The sequence below is a fragment of the Cucurbita maxima genome, unplaced genomic scaffold, assembly GCF_002738345.1.
Source record: "Cucurbita maxima cultivar Rimu unplaced genomic scaffold, Cmax_1.0 Cma_Scf00003, whole genome shotgun sequence".
In the NCBI taxonomy this organism is placed as follows: Eukaryota; Viridiplantae; Streptophyta; class Magnoliopsida; order Cucurbitales; family Cucurbitaceae; genus Cucurbita; species Cucurbita maxima.
In genome coordinates this window covers 5,185,002-5,205,456 of record NW_019272019.1, presented here as the reverse complement: position 1 = coordinate 5,205,456, position 20,455 = coordinate 5,185,002, and the positions used below count along the sequence as shown (strand labels likewise).

The window sequence follows — 20,455 nt, the reverse complement described above, 5'->3', positions numbered from 1 at the left end:
TTATAAATAGTGAAATAAATGATATTGGGAGGTCCCCTTATGTTGGGAGATTGTAATTTATCAAACCAAATGGGGGTGAAGAATCGGATACTAATAAGATTTTTTTAAAAAAAAAATCTATTTCATGTTTTTAAACATTTTAATTTCAATTATTGTCCTTTTCAATTACCAAACTAATTAAACGAATCTTTTCCCCAACCCTTTTTAAAATAAAGTGAAAAAGTATTATAAGAAAGTATGCACATTTTGGTCATTTAAACCAAGAAACTAAAAATTCATTATATTTTATAATATTATCTATAATATTCTTTTCTTTTTAATATATATTATAAATTATTTATTTCGTTTATAAATTAAATATAATAATTTAAGTAAATTAGAAAAAATTGTGATAATCAAATAAACAATAGCTATTGTTTACTAAGTTTGAGCCTTTTTCATAAATTTATTTTTCTCTACTTATTTAGAAAATATTACTCGATAATTTTCTTGCTATTTCGATAGAATATATATATATATTTGTATTTACAAATATATCCTTTTTTTATGTAATTTCTCTAACAAAATTTGTCATAAGACAATTTTAAAATTAATATTTATTTCTTTAAAATTTAGGTCAGAACATATTAATATTCCTCTAAAATATTTGATACTAATTTCGACATATTAAAAATATTTTAAATCATTTAATTAATTTCTTAAATTAAATTTAGAAATATGGTTTAAAAAAAAATTGTGCACAAAAAAAAAAAAAAAATAAAAAAAAAATAAATAAATTAGAGAACTAAAATTTAACGGATTGGATATTGTAGAGAGGAAGAAGAAAAAGAATATGAAACTGATCGCCAACTTCTTCCTGACGGCTCTCCATACGCCTCGCCACTATTGCGAAATTCTCTGTCCTTGTCGTCAATTTCTTTCTACATTCATGCTACGGTGGCGCTCCGATGGTGGTTACGGCGGGAATCAGAATCGGAACTGGAATCATATTCATCGTGACAGTTGCGGAATATTTGTTTCTCTTTTGTTTTATGCACTGCAATGCACCTGCGTAGTCCACTGCGACTTCCTCTATATAGTTTTTCGTTGGTGGATTGTTGTTTTTCTGTGTTCTGGAGAGCTCTAGAGCGCGGTGGTAATGGCGGGAAATGATTGGGTGAACAGTTACTTGGAGGCGATACTTGACGTTGGGCCTGGACTTGATGATGCTAAGGCCTCGCTTCTGCTGAGGGAGAGAGGACACTTCAGTCCTACTCGTTACTTCGTTGAGGAGGTCATCACTGGCTTCGATGAAACCGATCTCTATCGCTCTTGGATTCGAGTACGCCACTTTGATTATTGTTCTCATTTTTGTTCGTTTATGGGAGTGTGAGGAGGTTTTTCAATGAAATATTTTCTTCTCGTTGATTTAGGCTGCGTCTACAAGGAGCCCGCAGGAGAGGAACACGAGGCTGGAGAACATGTGTTGGAGGATTTGGAATTTGGCGCGAAAGAAGAAGCAGGTCAGTTTTCTCTGTCTCTTCTTCGTATATACTTTGTCGTTTGTAATTTTACAATATGTTCGAGTATGATATGCACGATTTATGTACTCTGTGAATTCGTTTCCTAGTTAATTCAGATGCATAGCGACTTTCATGTTGCTTCGAGAGCACTGTCGGTCTGATGACTCGTTTCATATGATCGAATGAATATTTGTGCAGTGAAATTTTTGTTCATGACTAGTATTTTGCTGTGGTTGATTCTTTTTTTCAAAGCGAAGTAAGAATATGCTTTTGCGTTAGTTATGTTGGGAAATTATGAAACAGAGTTTCTAAACCTCAACGATTCTTAGAAATTAGGGCATGTTGGAGAATTGATTCTTAGAAACAATATCTCACCATTAATGGTAGATTCATATGAAATTCAATCCCATTTATTTGCCTTTTAATTTGCCAGCTTGAAGGAGAAGAAGCATATCGTCTTGCTAAACGTCGTCTTGAACATGAAAGAGGACGAAGAGAGGTTACTGCTTTGATGTCAGAAGAATTATCAGAAGGAGAGAAAGGAGATGTGCCCAGCGATGTCTCAATGCACAATGATAGCATCGGAGAAAAAGTACCTAGAGTTGGTTCTGTTGACACAATGGAAAGCTGGGCTAGTCAACACAAGGATAAGAAACTATATATTGTTTTAATAAGGCATGAATCTAAGCCTCCTTTTTTCCCCTTTGCTCTGAAATTATCAGGAAACAGAGTAGGGAGTAAAAGAATGTTGCATCATTATATGTCTAACTTCGGTGAAAATTTAGCTCTTTTTAACAAGCACTTTTCATGCAGCCTTCATGGCTTGATCCGTGGTGAAAACATGGAACTTGGACGTGATTCTGATACTGGTGGCCAGGTAATTTTGTTTCATTGTATTGTACAAACGATTTTCCATGTACTCCTTTTTGCCATCGTATGCAGAAAATTGTCATTTAGAATTATAAAACGAACTGGATATAAGGATAACACTCCTTGTTAGTGATGTATGTTCTCATGAACCCTGCTGTCAAGATTCATGTGTTGTAATCATTTTTCTGCGACAATCATTTTTGTTCTTCTATAATCAGGTGAAATACGTTGTAGAACTTGCTAGAGCCTTGGGGACAATGCCAGGAGTATATAGGGTTGATTTGCTGACTAGACAAGTTTCAGCTCCTGATGTGGATTGGAGTTATGGTGAGCCAACAGAGATGCTTAATTCAAGGAAATATGATAGTTCCGAAGATGAGCGTGGGGAGAGTAGTGGGGCTTATATTATCCGTGTCCCATTTGGGCCAAGGGACAAGTATATTCCAAAAGAACTTCTTTGGCCTCATATTCCAGAATTTGTTGATGGTGCTCTTAGCCATATTATCCAGATGTCCAAAGTTCTTGGTGAGCAAATTGGAGGTGGGCAATTAGTTTGGCCTGTGGCTATACATGGACATTATGCAGATGCAGGTGACTCCGCAGCTCTTATATCTGGGGCTTTAAACGTTCCATTGCTATTTACTGGTCACTCACTTGGGCGGGATAAGCTAGAACAACTTCTAAAACAAGGGCGTCAAACGAGGGAAGAAATAAATGAAACTTACAACATAATGCGGAGGATAGAGGCAGAGGAGCTGTGTCTTGATGCTTCCGAAATCATTATAACTAGCACCAGGCAGGAGATTGAAGAGCAATGGCGTCTGTATGATGGTTTTGATCCAGTAATAGAGCGGAAGCTGCGAGCAAGAATAAAAAGAGGAGTCAGCTGTTATGGCAGGTTTATGCCTCGTATGGTTGTGAGTAATAAAATGTTTATCTTGAGATTCTTAATCAACATCTGAATCTTTCTGCTTCTGAAGGAATGATTTTCATAGTTCCCTTGTCTTATTGTATCTTAATACTAATGTGCAATTCTTATGTACTAATTGCCGCCATAATGATCAGGTAATTCCTCCTGGAATGGAGTTTCATCATGTTATTCTACCAGATGCTGATATGGATGGAGAAGTTGAGAAGAATGGTGATGGTCGTGCTTCTTCAGACCCACCAATTTTGGCTGAGGTTTTACTTCGTCTCTCATCAATTCTTCTTTATGTCATACTTTGCTAGTGAATGAACTGTGTAGAATTGTTAACAATGGTAATCTTGGGGACTTGAATGCAAGATTATGCGATTCTTTTCTAATCCACGGAAGCCAATGATACTTGCACTTGCAAGGCCAGACCCAAAGAAGAATATCACTACTCTAGTCAAAGCATTTGGAGAATGCCGTCCACTGAGGGAGTTTGCAAACCTGGTATTCTCACACCTTTGAGTCTGATAATTGCATACATTTTAATCAATTTCCGTATGCTTTTGAAGTCTTGTATGTGTTTGGCTTGATTAGATTAAGTCCTAAGATTGTAGTTTAATTTTCTTTTCCTGTTACAGACAGTAATAATGGGAAACCGTGACAATATTGACGAAATGTCTGCCACAAATGCATCAGTTCTTCTATCAATTATTAAACTAATTGACAAATATGACTTGTACGGTCAAGTGGCGTACCCTAAACATCACAAGCAGCATGACGTTCCCAACATTTATCGACTAGCAGCAAAAACCAAGGTATACTTTTAGTAATCATCTTTATTTGGAAGGTTAACTTTTAACCTTTTATTTCAAGAATATGATATGAAAAAAATCACATAAATACAATTAATGTTAGCATCATTTCCTTTGTGCCTTCTTTTAACCACACATCACATTTTAGATGAAGTTGAATGAAGAAATCTCTCTCTCTCGCTCACTCATACGCACACTCACAACCAAGAAGAGACCACGAATGAGGACTTCAATGCATTAAGCTTTTTTTATTTTTATTAAGATATCTCGATCAACATATTTCCTCTCTTTTTACAGGGTGTTTTTATCAATCCCGCATTCATTGAGCCATTTGGACTTACTTTGATTGAGGTGGTTGCCTTCACTTGCCTTGTTCTTTCAAATGTGTGATTATTGGGGAAAAAAAGTCAAAACATTATTTTCTTGTCTCTCTTTTTTCCCTCCCAAATAGGCAGCAGCTCATGGCTTGCCGACTGTTGCTACGAAAAATGGCGGTCCTGTTGATATTCTTCGGGTGTGTTAATTTTGCTGGTGACTTTGTAATGGTTAAAAGTTCCTGATCTGGTCAGAATTTGCTGCAAGTTGAGCTTCCATACTCGCTATTTAATATTGTACATAAACTTCCAACAGGTTCTTGATAATGGTCTGCTGGTTGACCCTCATGATCAGAAGTCCATTTCGGACGCTCTTTTAAAGCTTGTTTCAGATAAGCAACTCTGGGCAAGGTGCAAGCAGAATGGTCTAAAGAATATTCACCTTTTCTCCTGGCCAGAGCATTGCAAAACATATCTATCTCGAATAGTCAGCTGCAAACCAAGGCAGCCACAATGGCAAGGACATGCTGACAGATTTGAAAACTTGAGGTCAGATTCACCTGGGGATTCTTTGCGAGATATACAGGATATATCTCTCACCTTGAAGTTTTCGTTTGATTGCGAGAAGAATGAAGGGAGTACGACATTGGAAAATGTTCTAGATCTCGAGGAGAATGCTGTTGATGCAAAAACAAAGTCAGAAAATGCTATTCTTGCGTTGTCAAAGGCTCTTCTAGGTAGCATTCAAAAGGTTGGCTCAACTGATAAAGTGGACCAGAATCTTGTAACTAGTAAATTTCCTGCAGTAAGAAAAAAAGGCATCTTTGTGGTTGCTGTGGATTCCGATTCTTTCTCTGATTCACTTGAAATCATGTTGTCAGTTTTAGAAGCAGTAGGGAAGGACAAGAATGCAGGGTATATTGGTTTCATATTATCGACATCGTTGAGCATACATGAGGTATACTCTCAAATGACTTTGGGAGGTTTCAGCCCTTCAAACTTCGATGCTTTCATATGTAACAGCGGAAGTGAGCTCTATTATCCATCTTCGAACTCCAATGACGATCCTTCTGGGCTTCCCTTTGTGACTGATGTGGATTATCATTCACATATTGATTACCGCTGGGGTGGAGAAGGTCTGAGAAAAACATTGGTTCGTTGGGCTGCTTCCATCAATGAAAAGCAAGGGGAAGGCCAAATTGTTTTGGAAGATGAGTCAGGATCAACTTCACATTGTTTTGCATTTGAAGTAAGAGATCCGTCAATGGTATGTTAACGTTTTTCTCTATCCTTCTCATTTCCTTCTAAATAGGGTGTAATTTGTATCTTTCGCGTGAAAACATTTGTTGAAAAGAAACATATCTCTATGATTCTTCGATATGCATGCACTTGTAATCGAACCGCACTCTCGTACCTTTTTCTTGCACTATCTGTTTGGAAGACGGGGAGTGCTTACATTTATTTTGATGATGATTAATGTAATTACAGCTTCCTCCAGTCAAAGAGCTACGGAAATTGATGAGAATCCAGGCTCTTCGATGTCATGCTTTATATTGTCAAAATGGAAGGAAGCTGAATGTCATCCCTGTGTTGGCTTCAAGGTCCCAAGCTCTGAGGTACGGCTTGAGGGGAGAGGGTATAACTTTCCTTTGCCTCTCTCCGGTTTCTTTTTATCGATGATATGATATGCTTGTGAACCGTCTAAGTAAATGAAGCACCATGCAGTGTCTTGGTATTTCTAGCATTGTTGGTATTTCTAGCATTATATAAGGAATGTTTAAGTTAGCTGGAATATGAGAACTTTGATTATCTCGAGCTCATACAAGTACCCGACATTACACCTTTTGATGTATAAGGAATGTTTAAGTTTAGTCTTTATTTATTTTTTTTAAGAGTGTATAATAAGTTCAACTTTTAATTTTGTGTCTCCATTTAGTTCAATTTTATATTTAATATTAAAAAATTATTTGATCTATTATAGGTACATTTGAGTTTTATGTCCGATGGAACTTTTGATTTTGTATTTAATAGATCTATAGATAAAACTTTAAACTTTTAATTTTGTGTTTAATAGATCTTTAAATTTTAAAAAATTTAAACTTTACTAGATAAATTTATAATTTGAGAAGGTTAAGGACTAAATTTATTTTAAAGCGAAAATGAAATTATTTGATGTTTGGGATCATTAACAACTTTTACACTCTTTCTAGATATCTCTACCTTCGATGGGGAATGGACTTGACGAAAGTGGTGGTGCTTGTGGGAGAAGGTGGGGACACAGATTATGAGGGATTGATTGGTGGAATTCACAAAACGGTGATATTAAAGGGGATCGGTTGCAATGCTAGCAAGCTTCATGCCAGCAAAAGCTATCCTATGGAACATGTTGTGTCATTCAGCAGCCCAAATGTCGTCCAAGCAGAAGGGTGCAGGCTTGTTGACATAGGAACTGCGTTGAGAAAGCTTGGCGTTCTTGAGGCTTAGAAAGTTAAGTTCTAACTCAACTATTGGTTTTTTAATGTATGTGCCAAACAATTTCTACACTATTTTGCTACTAGATCAGTGTCTGCAGCTCTTGTTGCGTGGATATTTTTGTTGCTGAATTAATAACTTTCTCCAGAATTTGTGATCTTCTTGGAGATTCTTCACTCCATTATGATGAGAGTGGATAAACTATACATGTTTCCATGATGTTTTATGATTTGAATAATTCATGAATGAATTTTTGCAATTTCAGTTGGTTGCTACATTGTTATATATATCATTATTCTTGACACCATTTATTAATAACTTTCTCTTACCTCTTGTTTGATAACCAGTGTGTGCTTTGTTTTTGTTTTTTTTAAAATAACTTTTTAACCGTTGATCGGAGGGGCGTTGGCCACCCCGAGGACGGTGGAGTGATGCTCAATGGTGGCAAGCCGGTGGGGATCCTCAATGGGACTGTCTGTAGATTGATCCGAAATATTAGAAATGCAGGCCAACCGAGCATTGTGGCTCCAAGCATGAGCTTCCACAATGTTGCAATGGAGGTCATCCAGTGCAGCAGATATCTCGGAGATGAGACCGGGCTGGTCGGTGTCAGTCATTTCATTGGCCGCATGCTCATCAGAGTTATCAGATTTCCAGAGGTTGTTGACACAGCTTCTGGTTTATCTACAGAACCCACTCTACATGTACGAATTATCTACAGCATTTTAGGATGGAACCATTTCAAGGGATTCCATTAAGGGGAAAAAAAATCTACCATTTATAGGGATTCTTCTGCTTTGTTCGTTCTCAACTCGGAATAATCTGCCAACTCGACTTTTTTTTTTTCTAATTTAAATTATACGTTCAATTATATGATCAACAATCTAGCACGCTAGACAGCCTATTTACATCCAATATTCATATCGAGATATCGAATGAACAATATGCTTGGTTACTAACCGAGACAAATGTCTCTTAATTCAGCCAATTAACATGTGTATTTAGTCGATATCGGTTACCTCAATAAAGCCATGAATGGAATTGAATCAGAGAAGATGGTTAAAAAAATGACCAGAGCTTTTCCGGGATGGCCTATTCCCCTATAATGAACTTTATGACTTGAAAAGAGATGACACATAAATGGCATTTGTAAACTGCAAGATACTACGAATGGAATCGACCAGAATCCTCACAAACTCAACTATGAGAACCCTATATTCAGAAACCATTTGCTATTTCATTCGATCTCCAAATCGCTAAACAGTCAAAATGGTGCCAACTCAAAAAACTAACATCCTTCTCTCGTGATGTTATCCATCTTATAGCTTCAATGGTTATGTTACCATTGTGGCTTTGACCCAGTGTTCAATCAAGAATGGTTGAACCATGGTCCAACTGCACCACCATTCACATGCCCATTGCTGTGGATCCCCGAGCCATTGGGCATGCGTGAAGAGGGCTTCCCTACAGCCATGGGGGAAGGTGCAGCAGTGTACAACCCGTGACCGTGAGAGAGAGAATGGGGGCTCACAAGAGGATTGCCAGCCGGACTCCCTTTGCGCTGCTGAAGAGTATGAATTTGCCTTAACCCTTCTTCGTGAATACGAGATAACGTCTCGAGCTCCTTCATTGACAGTGCTTCCAAACCAGCACCATATAGAGGGGCATGTCTCGACATTTCCTCTTGTAGTGATGCTTCAAGCGAATGGATATATTGCTGCAAGAGAAGGAAAAGTTGCATTAATCCAACATGGGCATAGAGTTGTTCAGTTTGACGGTGGCACATTGGGGAGATAGATGAACAAGTTCTTTAAAATTCTATAGAATAATGTATTAACACAAAAATAAATCACGAATAAGCATCTTCACCATTGAATAGATTTTTTCTATTGTTATGCTTATCAAACCATCACAGTAATCGGTTGGGCAGGAGAACGAAACATTTTTTTTATAAGGACGTGGAACTTCCTAGCAGACGCGTTTTAAAAACCTTGAGGGGAAGCCCAAAAGGGAAACTCCAAAGAGGACAATATCTGCTAGCCGTAGGCTTAGACACAACACAATTTAAATGAGTTGACAGAAATCTAACAGAAAGATTACTATCATGTCGAAGTAAGAAAAAAAAATACCTGGCAGGCCTGCAATTTTGCTTCCATCCCATCAATATATGCTTCACATCGAGCAATCTGCTCCTCCTTCTCCCTCTTTTCTCCTTCAGTTTGTCCAACTGTTTGTGTAAGCCTGCGAACTTCATCTTCCAGTGACTTCCGGATTTCTTCCCTCGTCATATTCTCATTTGCATGCCGTTTCAGCTGTTCATCAAATCTTTTTCGAGCAGCTTCAGCACTCTTCAATCTTTCAGCAAGTGCATTTTTTTCCTTCACTACTTTCTGCCACATTAGAGATTGATGTCATTAACAGGAAAAGAATTGATTTCATTAACAAGATTAAAGTGATCATACGAGGGAAGAACCAACTATATGAAAGAAAACAGCTACACTTCCACTAGGATGTGGACATATAGCAAACTTAATCCTTTTATTTCTTCCAGAACAGTAAAATCGCAATAGCAATCAATGATGAATGAGGCAACAAATTCTATGGCCTTTAGCCATGCATAGATGCCCCTCTCACAAAAGCACTATTGGTCCTTTTTTGAGGGAGGAGCGTTTTTTTTCGATGTTGTACGTTGATGTTCTCCCTTGAAGCCTCACAACTATTTCATTCAATTGAAGTCTTGGATTTCTCATTTCCATTACTTACCATTTTCTATAACTCCAAACTAGGAAACTAACACTTCAACATCAAACTTCTATTCATTCAACCGATTGTTTGTATCAAGGATCTTAAAAACACTTTCCATGAGTATATATTTATATAGGAGACAATATAGTTACAACACTTTATGGCGTCAATGGCACCTACAGTTATATCACAGTTAACCAAATTTTGCATTCTATATCATGGAAAAGAAATGTTTCAAACATAATGCAGCATCAATGTCACATTTCAACTTTTCAATAGTAAAAGCTGCGTACCAGATACAATAATAGTCATGAAGTCAAGTCAATATGCAGTAACTATAAAGTTAGATAATTTAGAATAGGATTCAGCTTACAGAATCCCTTTGAACATCTCATACAGAAACTTATTTGCAGATCATTTCCCTTCAACTGATAAGTATCAAACGTAGATGTCAACAAAAATCTTTAGAGAACTTTCTGGCTTGAGCAAATGTTTTTCTATTAGTCTTTTGGTTACGGTTCAATTTATTATCCATTCTTCATGGAGTGTGTGTGCATACGTAAAGAAAAATTCAGATAGGTATGATCCAAACAACAAATTGCTGCTCATGGAAAAAGGATAGTGATTAGTTGACTAATCATTAGCTTAAAGTATCAATTAATACCTTCATTTCATCCCGTTTTCGAGATTTCAATTGTGCAATTTGATTCTCAGCATCATGTAGACGTTCATGGAGAACTTTCTTCTCTGTTGTTAACTTCACAATCTCATCATCTCGCTCAGAGCGAAGCCACTCAAGCTGACAATCAATGTCATGTACTTGTTCAGAAAGTTCCTTCTTCTCGCGAGAAAATCGCTCCAACTCAGCCTTCATCTCAATCTGTCAATTTTTTTGTCAGATTAACAATCTTGATATGAATCGATTCTAAAAGCCTTTCTTTAACATTTTTTGTTTCTATCTCGTGTTTAAAAGAAGTTACAAGAATCATGTAACTTTTATGTTAAACTTTAATAATTTGTTTTTAAATTCACCTTGTTTTCTTTGACACGATTCATCAAATCTCACCATCCATATATGTGTATATATATATATATATATATATATATATATATATATATACACACATATATATTCCGTAGGCAACTGATTCTAACTTATGAGAAATGCACATGGACAAGCCAGAATCAAATACCTTCAGGCGATTGTTCATGGCTTCAGATTCGCTCAGTTTTTGTAACAGAACAGTTTTTTCTTTCATCATATTTGAAATTTCTACTTTGCTTTCTTCACGGATACGGATGATTTCGTCTTCAGTAGCACATAACTGGTGCCAGAGAGCAGCACGGTCAACGTTTGCTAGTTCTGCAACATCTCGCATCATATTTAGCACAGGTCTAATTATTTCCTGTTCCTCACCAATCAACATAACCAGAATTCCCAAATCCATATCTACTTCACGGTTATTATCTGTACTACTGGTTACAAGGTCGACCAATCTTTTTAGCATCCTGGCTCGATATGACTCGCTTGCATACCGCTTAAACAATAATGGATACAACATTTTCACAAATCCTCGAACGCAAGGGTCTCTAGAGAGTGCTAATGTTTCAGCAAGACCAACAATAGCAGTAAAATCATCCCGCTGGACTCTCATCTGCTCACTAGTTTCTCCATCTATTACAGAATCTCCATGCTGGAAGCTTTCAGCTACGAATCTAGTATTGCTATTTGCATTTTGAGCAAGACGTTTTTCCAACACCACGGCAACAGATTTAGCTGTGATGGCACCACGAGCTACAGCTCTCTCAAATGTCTGTGATGCTTCAACGGCAAGACAAGGTATTGATAACATCTCAAATAAGATATAAATATCAGAAAAATGACGAGCAGCATGTAAATCTTGTTCATCCAACGGATGCAAACTTTCTGAAGCAGGGCCAGGTTCACCAAATAAGAAAAGGTCACGTGATATTTTTGAGCGGAAATCATCAGCATCATCATCACAATCAATATCTCTGAGTATAATATCAGAAACATCACCCCAGCTATGTACAGTTTTACTTAATAAATCAAGAACACATGGGGAAACCTCCATGCCCAAATTCTTCAGCCTACCACGCACGGATCTCACCTATAGAATGAAGCAGAATAAGGTTGCAGTGCTCAGAAAAGTAAACATAGTAATAGAGTACAAAGGTTACAGAAAACACGAGCAATGGCCATTCATTCCAGATACATACAGCTTCAGAGAGATGTTGGCACTGAGCTCCAGCTTTGAAAACAAAATCTATAGCTGCAGCAAGAGGCTCATCATTTGAATCTGCTAAAAACTCAATAGATTTAAATAGAACCTGTTCCCAAACTTCAGTTCCACACTCTAATTGACTAAGAGCACCAAAAACCTAAAGGAAAAAGAAAAAACAATGTCCCAATCAAGAGGAAGAAGCATTCTAAAATCAAATTTTAAAAGAAACTAAAATTTCAGCACAGCATAAACCATAGGGCACAGGCATTACACGTAAATTTTTCCTTAAAGCAAATCAGGAAGGTCAAAGGTAATTCAGCGAATAAGGGTAGAACGGAGGGATATATAACACTGCACTTACAGGTATCTGCAGTGCTGGCTCAGCACCAGGCTGTTGAAGCCGTTCTAGAAGCACACCAGCAGCCAATGGATGTTCTGAATGCTCAACCAATTTAGGTACTAATGCAACCAGGTCAGACTGTAGATGTCTGGGAGCTTTATCCAACACAAGAGCAATCTTTTGCGCGGACTGAGGCCGTCTTCTAGGCTCAGGACATCCTCGGGGGATAGCCCCATCTAGGGCTCTCAGTGAATTTACAATCAATCCTAAAAGCTCCTCAGATTGCTCAGGCCACTTGGTCTGCAAATTCAATTTGTTCTACCAATGAATGTCAAGGAACAAAAGAAAGTCATTCACCCTTGAAGCAGGCAGCATTAAAATGTACCTTTGTACGAAGGAAAACATTCTCTGAAACCCCAGCAGACGTTTCAGGTGGATGTAGTAGCTCATCAGGTAGAGACTTACCCTGCCTATCAGTTCTAATCATGTCAGAGCTTTGTACAGCAGGTGCACTACTACTTTCATCAGCGGAATCCAATCTCTGAAATGGAGGAAAATCTGCAGCCTCTATCGCTCCATTTTCAATTTCACCTTCCAGTGGTGTGGAAGTAGCACCGCTGCTAGGAACAGAAGGCTTTGAATTTGCTTCTGAAGGTTGACAACACTCGACCATTATATCCAACAATAAATCAATAATTGCCTGCTGTAAAACTTTGACTCCCATTAACAAATTCATTAAACTGGGAGACGACTCATCTGTCTTTGAGACCTTCTTCCCATCGTTGCAACCAGAGAGCTTAGTAGGAAGAAGTAAGCGCTTAACTTTAGCAGGATCATCAAGATAAACACGAAGTCCAGTAAGAAATCCTGCAATTGCACCAGCATCCATTAAAAGTTTTTCTCGCAAAGTGACCTGTGGTTGTGAAGGATTATCTCCGTATGTTAGATGAAATCCAGCCGTAGATAGAAGGTTTCTAAATATGTCTTCTTCATCACCACTTATTCCTTCACTATCTTCTGAGTCAATGAGTTCGTCCGGATCAGTAGTCAAAGCATCTTGATCATCTTCTGAAGCCAAAACCTGAAAAGGAAGGTACCGCTTGAAAACAATCACATTACCATCTCATTGTGTAAAAGATATGGGAGTTCAAAAGCATTAACTTTGGAATAACTGATTTCTAAACAACCTATAAGAAATGATAGATAGAATTTAGTCCAAAATTGTAGCTCAAGAGAAAAACAAGTATCCATGAATTTCTTCCAATTCCTGACGAGTTCTACACTTACACTGATAAGCATATAGCTTAAGTGTGAACAACTCAGGAGAAAGAAAATATATGCTTCTATACCATTTGTGATTCTAGGCATTTAATAAACTTGACGTTATGACTTCCTTTAGATAGTCTTCTTCCTCGAGCCATTCTATTCAAAAGTCAAGATCTCAAAAGTCAAACTAATAAAAAAATCACTTGAACCGTGAAAATACAAATCTTATGTCGACATTCAAAGGTTAAATATCAAGGAATTTGAAGAAACCAACAGTAAAAACAGACAAAATAACATATCAATAATCAAGTGACAAATAACTTTCACTTACTGGCAAAGACAAGAAAGTAATAATGCAAGGACAAAGACAGAGAGAGAGAGATTTGAGCCCAAGTATATAACTCTCTTGATATTGTAGGCCTTGGTGCATATGAAAATTTTATAAGAAAAGATTTTGCACAACTGCAAGCATAAGAGTAAAAATGAGGGATACAATAAAACGATGTTCAATTACTTCAAAAAAAAAACGAAACAAAAGCTACTAACCTCCACCTTCAAGCTATAGTCTCAACGGTCTTAAAGTTAATTCAAGAGCTTTTTCGTAACTCTAGATAGGACCTCTTGGATAGATTATTCTTTTGTAATATATCATATCATCAATGAAATATTTATTTTATATCTTATTATCTTGGATTGGAACCCATTTTTGTATAGTTAGTTCGCTTAGTTGTCTACCCATCTTATCGAATACCCTTTTGTATTTTTTCATTTTTCTTGATGAAAATTTAGTTTTGGAATAAAAAAAGAAAATATTTGTATCATACAAAAAAGAACAAAAAGAAAAACAAAACCAAGGAGAAGTCCACTGACCTCAAGATCTGAAAACTCAAACCAAGGGCAACAGTCCAATATTTCACATACGAAAATAACTGTATCTCGTACAAGAAACCCCGCTTCTGCCTCTAGCAAATCTGATACCTTCATGAATTGCAAAACAGAATTATTCCATGTCTTTGTACAAATAGAAGACTCCTTCCACACAGTTTTTGCTGGATATTTTTGATTCACCACGGCCATTTTGTATCTGACCCAGAAGTTTTTGTCTGGATCACTGCCAACAGACTGATCACTCTCCAGATAGATGCAAATGGTGTCAAAGGACTCATAGACACCTGAAATGTTTGAAAGAAATTTAGTATACAAAGTGACGACAATTTTTATAAAAAGATACAAACAGCAGGGCTACCGCCTAATTAAGGAAGATGCAAAAGACGTACCTATACGGAGCTCACATCCACCAGCTTGAAAGAATTTACTAAAGATTTTACGAGTCTCCATTATTTCCTTGAAGGACAAAAAGTTCTCCACCTTCCATGTGAATGAACTTTTTTTTGCTGCCTTATCCATCAGAGAGCTGGAACCAGTTGACTCCATGTCTTGATCAATAAAATCCTGCATCACAGATGTTTCCTTTAATATAAGGACCTCAGCTGAGAATATTACAGTATCCTGAACAAGAAACCCGGAATCCTGATCAAAGAGGCTGGTAAGTGTGACAAATTCACGCCATCCCCAGTCTTTTGCAGCTTTGGAGTACCGGTTTTGAGACTCCTTTGTGACAGATTTCTCTTCCATCTTCTGGTTTACAACTGACAACCGATGACTCACAAAACAACTCCAATCACTGGAAGTATTTCTTGAATCCGTAACTTCAAGAAAGACTGAAAGATGACATGGTGGCTGAGACTGCCCTGATAACAGCAAGTAGAAACGACAATTTAATCAACGTGTCCTAAAACGAAGTCTAACAATAAACTACAATATATGCATCCTGTAAAATTGTTAATCAACTAAACATGCAACTCCACCAATATGGAAGGAATAACAATGATGTCAAAGACGCCTAGCATGATCTAATCAAATATCATCTCAAATCAAACCATTTCCAGCAAGAAGCTATGGAGTGTGTATAACTTGATAGCTATAATCCATTTACAAGTTTTGTACTTAAGACCAGACACCAGGCCTCTACATTTTTCTTTTAATCAGAGTAGACCAATCATACTGAGCGAGACGTGCTTGAAATAAGTTCAGCTGAATGAACCATGATAAAGAATAAAATAAATTATCTACTTCTCAGCCACGGCAGGCTAGAATGTCAAACAAAGTTCAAAATTGTTCAAAGAAATCTACAAGTGCTTAGACACAGAATCATATTTAATTAACAGATACAGTATATATATTTATATATGTGGGAAAATTTTCTAAATGCTTGAGTTTTTCTTTCTTTCTTGTAGGATATCTCATCCTCTTACTAATATAATTTTGGTTTGATGTAAGCAGCAGAAATTTCTAGGAAGAAGTTTGGGAGTACCTCGAGGATAAACAATGAGACGACAGTCACGATTCCCGACCTGGAATCTCCTGCTCTTGATGCAAAGACCAGTAATCTTCCTCTTCTTCAAAAGGTCCTTTAACCTTATGAAGTTCTCAATCCTCCACGTAAATTTGCCCATGTGACCATCTGATTTCCTAATTCCACTCCCATTTCTCCCTCCAATTAATCCACCATTCTTTGAAAAACTACTGAACTCCTTGATCACATGAAAAGAGGTACTAAACACAGCGGTATCTTCAACCAAAAAACCAGAATCTTGCCCAACAAAATCAGACATCTTCATATAGTCATTCCACCCCAAACTGGTATTGTCCCCACTCTTATTATCAGCTGCAAATCTCCCATATGAGTCTCGATGCATGTGGTTCAAAGCAGGCTTCTGGTTCAACACGGACATTCGAAACAAACACCAACAACTCCTATCAGGTAATATTACTGTTTTTTCGGTATCCTTGCTCTCGAGACACATCGATAAATACTCGGTCCCATTAACTGAGCTCTGATAGACACTAATCCTCAAATTACACTCTCCAGCTGGGAACACTGGGCTCATTATTTTCTGTGTTTTTATCATTTCTTTAAACAAACTAAAATTATGAACTTTCCAGGTGAACTTGCCGCTGAGCACCTCCGGCGCAGGGGAAGCAACAACGGAGGATGCCACCATCATAGATGAGGCTGGCTCATTGTTATCCCGGGTAAAATTTACAGACTCGTTGAGGATTAGAATATCAGCAGTGATCATAATGGACTCGTTATTATACAAATAGCCGAGCTTAGAATCAAACACGGTGGAAGAGGGAGTAAAATCGCACCAACCGTGTGACTTCTTCTTGCTCGAGAAACGGTGCCAAGAATCCCGATGAACGGTCTTCGAATCATCGAGAACGTTGACGATGGCCAAACGATAGCTCGCAAAGCAATCCCATTTGGAAGACGATGTGCCGCGCGGGTCCACGATTTGAAGGTAGACTGAAATATACCCCGGCAGAGCTTGAGAATCCCCCTTTGGATATATCAACAGACGGCAATCGTAACCTCCAACCTCAAAGTACTTGCTCCATAGAGCCCTAGCCTTGATTCTCGGAAAATTTTGTACTGTCCATCTACACACCGCGGAGAAATCCCCCCGCCGATCGACGGTCACCGTTTCCTGCGCCCCGCCGCCGTCCCTTGACCCTACGGCCAAATCCTCCGCCGCTGCTGCAGCCGATATCGATTGGGGCTTCTCCAACAGCGACGATGATTGCGACTGCTCCGATAATCCCGTGGTGGATGATGAAGCTACTGCCTCAGATATACTCTGCTTCATTGTTTCTCTTTGGACCGCTTTGTTCGTTCGTTTTGGTTTCTCTTTACTTTTGCCGTTTTCTTTTTTTCTCTGTCAAAAATTCACGTAGGAGAGATTGAAGACGAAGAAGAAGAACAACAACAACAATAAAGAGAGAGAAAATAAAAATTAAAAAATAAATAAAAAATAAAAAAAAGAGAGAGAAAGTTTGTGATATGTGGTGGGAGGGTAAGACCAGTGAAGCTCCTGGACAATGAGAAGCGCATGATAAGCTAACTTGCGCCTTTCCCCCTCCTATATTTCTTTATTTCCTTTTTTGCCCTTTATTCTGTTAAAATATTTCTCAACTTTCTAATTCATTTTATTTTATTCGTATATACTTCCAAATATTTAAATAATATTTGCAAAAAATAATAAATCAATTTTCAATTACGTAAAATATGTGGGGCACTAAAACAAAAAGATGAAAGTACAGGCATTAATATGAAATAAACCAAAATGTAAGGACCCGAAAATAAATTAATGTCAATCAAACAACCACGTGTCAGCTTGAAAGAATCTCCATTTCCCCAGACCTCTGTGTGCTTCACGGCGACTCGAGCTTCTTCTCCAGCGGGCCAAGCTCGGTAGATCGATTAGATTTCAAGATTTCCGGCGGATTCCGTATACTGCTGGTTTCCACGACTCTGTAAGATCATCGTAATCTCAACCTTGAGCTGTATAATTTCAGAATTAGGGCATTGAATTGGTTGAAAAGGTTTCTGGCTTGTTTCTCTCTTATGGCTCTATGAATTCGCTTCGTTTTGGACGATTTTGAAAACATGTTGAGGAAACTTCTGCATTTCTTGTAATTGTTTGTTGAGGAAGAGAACGGAAAAGTCTGTATAATCGCGAACATAAGAAAATACATGATTACGACGTTTTGTCTCGTTAACTCGATGGACTGCCATTCGGCAATTCATGCTTGCACGTCAAGTTTTATGACGTTGATGTAATTAGTAATTTTTAAAATTTTTTGAACATGTGAGCGTCCACTGATTTGTGATAACTGATCAATTGAGATGTAGACTGGTAATTGCTTCATTGGAAGCTTGAAACTTCGTAAGTTTACTAGAAAGGTGATTTATTTAGCAGGTAGTGCTAAAAACAGTGCGTTCATGAAAATTTTGCAAATCAATTTAGTACTCTGAAGAATGCCTGCTATTTACAATTACATGGATTGAGATTAGATTATCTTGAAGGTCAGCCATGGAGTGGAGTTCGATATTGATCTTTTCATATTCATGGGGGCCAAGTGTTAAGCGGGGAATATGGAGGATGAAGTCTGGAACAGGCTGAAATGTAAGTTCTCTACGTAGGATGAAAGCTAGAAGCCCGGAAGGGAAAGCCCACAGAGGACAATATCTGCTAGCAGTGAGATTGGACTGTTACAAAGGGTATCAAAGCCAGACACCGGGTGATGTGCTAGTGAGGAGACTGAGTCCCGAAGGGGGTGGACATGAGGCGGTGTGCCAGCAAGGACGTTGGGCCCCGTAAGGGTGGATTGTGAGATCCCACATCGGTTAGGGAGGAGAACTAAACATTTTTTATAAGGGTGTGGAAACCTCTCCCTAAAAGAGCGTTTTAAAAACCTTGAGAGAAAGCCCGAAGGAGAAAGTCCAAAGAGGACAATATCTGCTAGCGGTAGGACCGTAAATCTCTCAAGATACTCATGGGGCAAATGACATGAGTTATATGCAGAAATTATGAAGTTCTCTAGTCAGCTGAGGTATACGTTGGATGCTTCTGTAGTATTGAATTCGTGATGGATTTAGTTATACAAATATATAACCACAAAATTTGATTATTGAACTTTTGTTATGTTTGGTATCTATATAGTATATTTTCATTGTTTCTAACTATGCCCAATGGCCTTTGAATGCCAACAAAAATTATGTTAAATCTTTCTTTCAGATGGAGGAAGTTTGTCTTAACAGCCAGCCTGTCTTTGATGATTGTGACATGTATATGGTGATTGTTCCTTTGTGGACGAAGATGAATCTATGGAAGCACAGTCAAAGAAGAATCTTCCACGGCCAACTGTGGGTTCGGAATATGATTCTTTTGATGAGGCATACAACTTTTATAATGCTTATGCTGAGGTACTGGGCTTTGGCAGCAGAGTTAGCAATTCATGGTTTCGATCCAAGAGAAAAGAGCGATATAGAGCTAAACTTATCATTTGCAGGAATGATCTCTATCCATGCATATGAGAGGTTTAAAACACTTTTTGGTGGATATGTACATAAATACACATCTTTTAACACAATTGTTGATAAGTATGATCTTGTCCACCACAGGAAATATTATAAAGAAGCAGTAGCAGATCTTGAGTCGAGAAATTTAAGCGTCGAGTTGAAAAGGAGATGTAGTTTTTGAATTGCAGCTCTCCAAGGTATACACAAAGGCTATATTTAGCAAGTTTCAATCTGAGGTTGAAGGAATATACTCTTGTGAGATCGCACATCGGTTGGAGAGGGGAACGAAACATTCCTTATGAGGGTGTGGAAACCTCTCCGTAGTAGACGCATTTTAAAATTCTGAGACTGACGACAATACGTAATGGGCCAAGACAGACAATATTTACTAACAGTGAGCTTGAGTCAGTAAAACTCTTACTTCAACACGAGGTAGGTGAAAGAAAGGATTGTAGTTGAGGGAAACGAGCCTTATGCATTTCGACACAAACCATGAGGAGCGAACGAAAAGCAGGTTCGTAGTCTGTATCCCGAGGAGGGCGGTAATTCAATCAGAACTTTGCCTCCATGTTACCAAGTAAGCATGAAAGAATAAGGTACTGGAAATCATTTCTTGGCATGCAATTACACTGTAGCATTTTGGTATATTAACTGGCCGGCCCCATGTCTTGTTGTCTATTATGCTGACTGTTCCTTGTTGCAGGCTACCTATGGATGATAGCTTTATATGCACAATTCTCCGTGGAAGTTTAAGCAACACCTTACCTTACCTTGTGAGCTCATATTGGATCTATTATGGTCATTCCCATTGAAGTTGAGACCATAAATCCTTGCAGTTTTTCCCACTAAAATTCTCTGGCTTTTAATTGAAGACTTGCTACCCATATAGTATATGGGCCCTCTTATATTCATTATGGTTACGTTGGATATGTGGACTTTATAGTAGATAATGCATGCATATAATTATTTGGTTCATAAATAGTGAAACAGTTGTACGTATGAGTGTATTTTCGGTCTCTTAACAATGACATTAACAAGCTAGATTAGTT

The 20,455-nt window shown here is 37.9% G+C and overlaps 2 protein-coding genes and 2 long non-coding RNA genes across 4 annotated transcripts; 3 read left to right on the top strand and 1 right to left on the bottom strand.

Annotated features, from left to right (window-relative positions):
- Positions 1 to 866: 866 nt before the first annotated feature.
- On the top strand, positions 867 to 7,150 carry LOC111476601 (probable sucrose-phosphate synthase 1). Its single transcript, XM_023120329.1, has 13 exons — positions 867 to 1,321; positions 1,413 to 1,502; positions 1,936 to 2,177; positions 2,316 to 2,379; positions 2,591 to 3,289; positions 3,438 to 3,554; positions 3,658 to 3,789; positions 3,924 to 4,100; positions 4,395 to 4,448; positions 4,549 to 4,611; positions 4,728 to 5,678; positions 5,900 to 6,027; positions 6,622 to 7,150. The coding sequence occupies exons 1-13, from the start codon at positions 1,139 to 1,141 to the stop codon at positions 6,893 to 6,895; spliced, it is 3,174 nt and encodes a 1,057-aa protein (XP_022976097.1). The 5' UTR covers positions 867 to 1,138; the 3' UTR covers positions 6,896 to 7,150.
- A 130-nt stretch (positions 7,151 to 7,280) lies between these two features.
- Positions 7,281 to 7,932, top strand: LOC111476685. Its single transcript, XR_002717152.1, has 2 exons — positions 7,281 to 7,485; positions 7,574 to 7,932. It is a non-coding gene; the product is annotated as an uncharacterized LOC111476685 (long non-coding RNA).
- A 7-nt stretch (positions 7,933 to 7,939) lies between these two features.
- Positions 7,940 to 17,401, bottom strand: LOC111476593. Its single transcript, XM_023120314.1, has 10 exons — positions 15,855 to 17,401; positions 14,758 to 15,231; positions 14,351 to 14,652; positions 12,600 to 13,295; positions 12,236 to 12,514; positions 11,870 to 12,031; positions 10,822 to 11,760; positions 10,293 to 10,508; positions 9,013 to 9,273; positions 7,940 to 8,600 (listed from the first exon to the last, which is right to left on the bottom strand). Exons 1-10 carry the CDS (start codon positions 17,188 to 17,190, stop codon positions 8,253 to 8,255), a joined length of 5,013 nt encoding a protein of 1,670 aa, XP_022976082.1. The 5' UTR covers positions 17,191 to 17,401; the 3' UTR covers positions 7,940 to 8,252.
- Positions 17,402 to 17,611: 210 nt separating this feature from the next.
- On the top strand, positions 17,612 to 20,378 carry LOC111476683. Its single transcript, XR_002717150.1, has 4 exons — positions 17,612 to 17,857; positions 19,123 to 19,424; positions 19,509 to 20,002; positions 20,110 to 20,378. It is a non-coding gene; the product is annotated as an uncharacterized LOC111476683 (long non-coding RNA).
- The last annotated feature ends 77 nt before the right edge of the window (positions 20,379 to 20,455 follow it).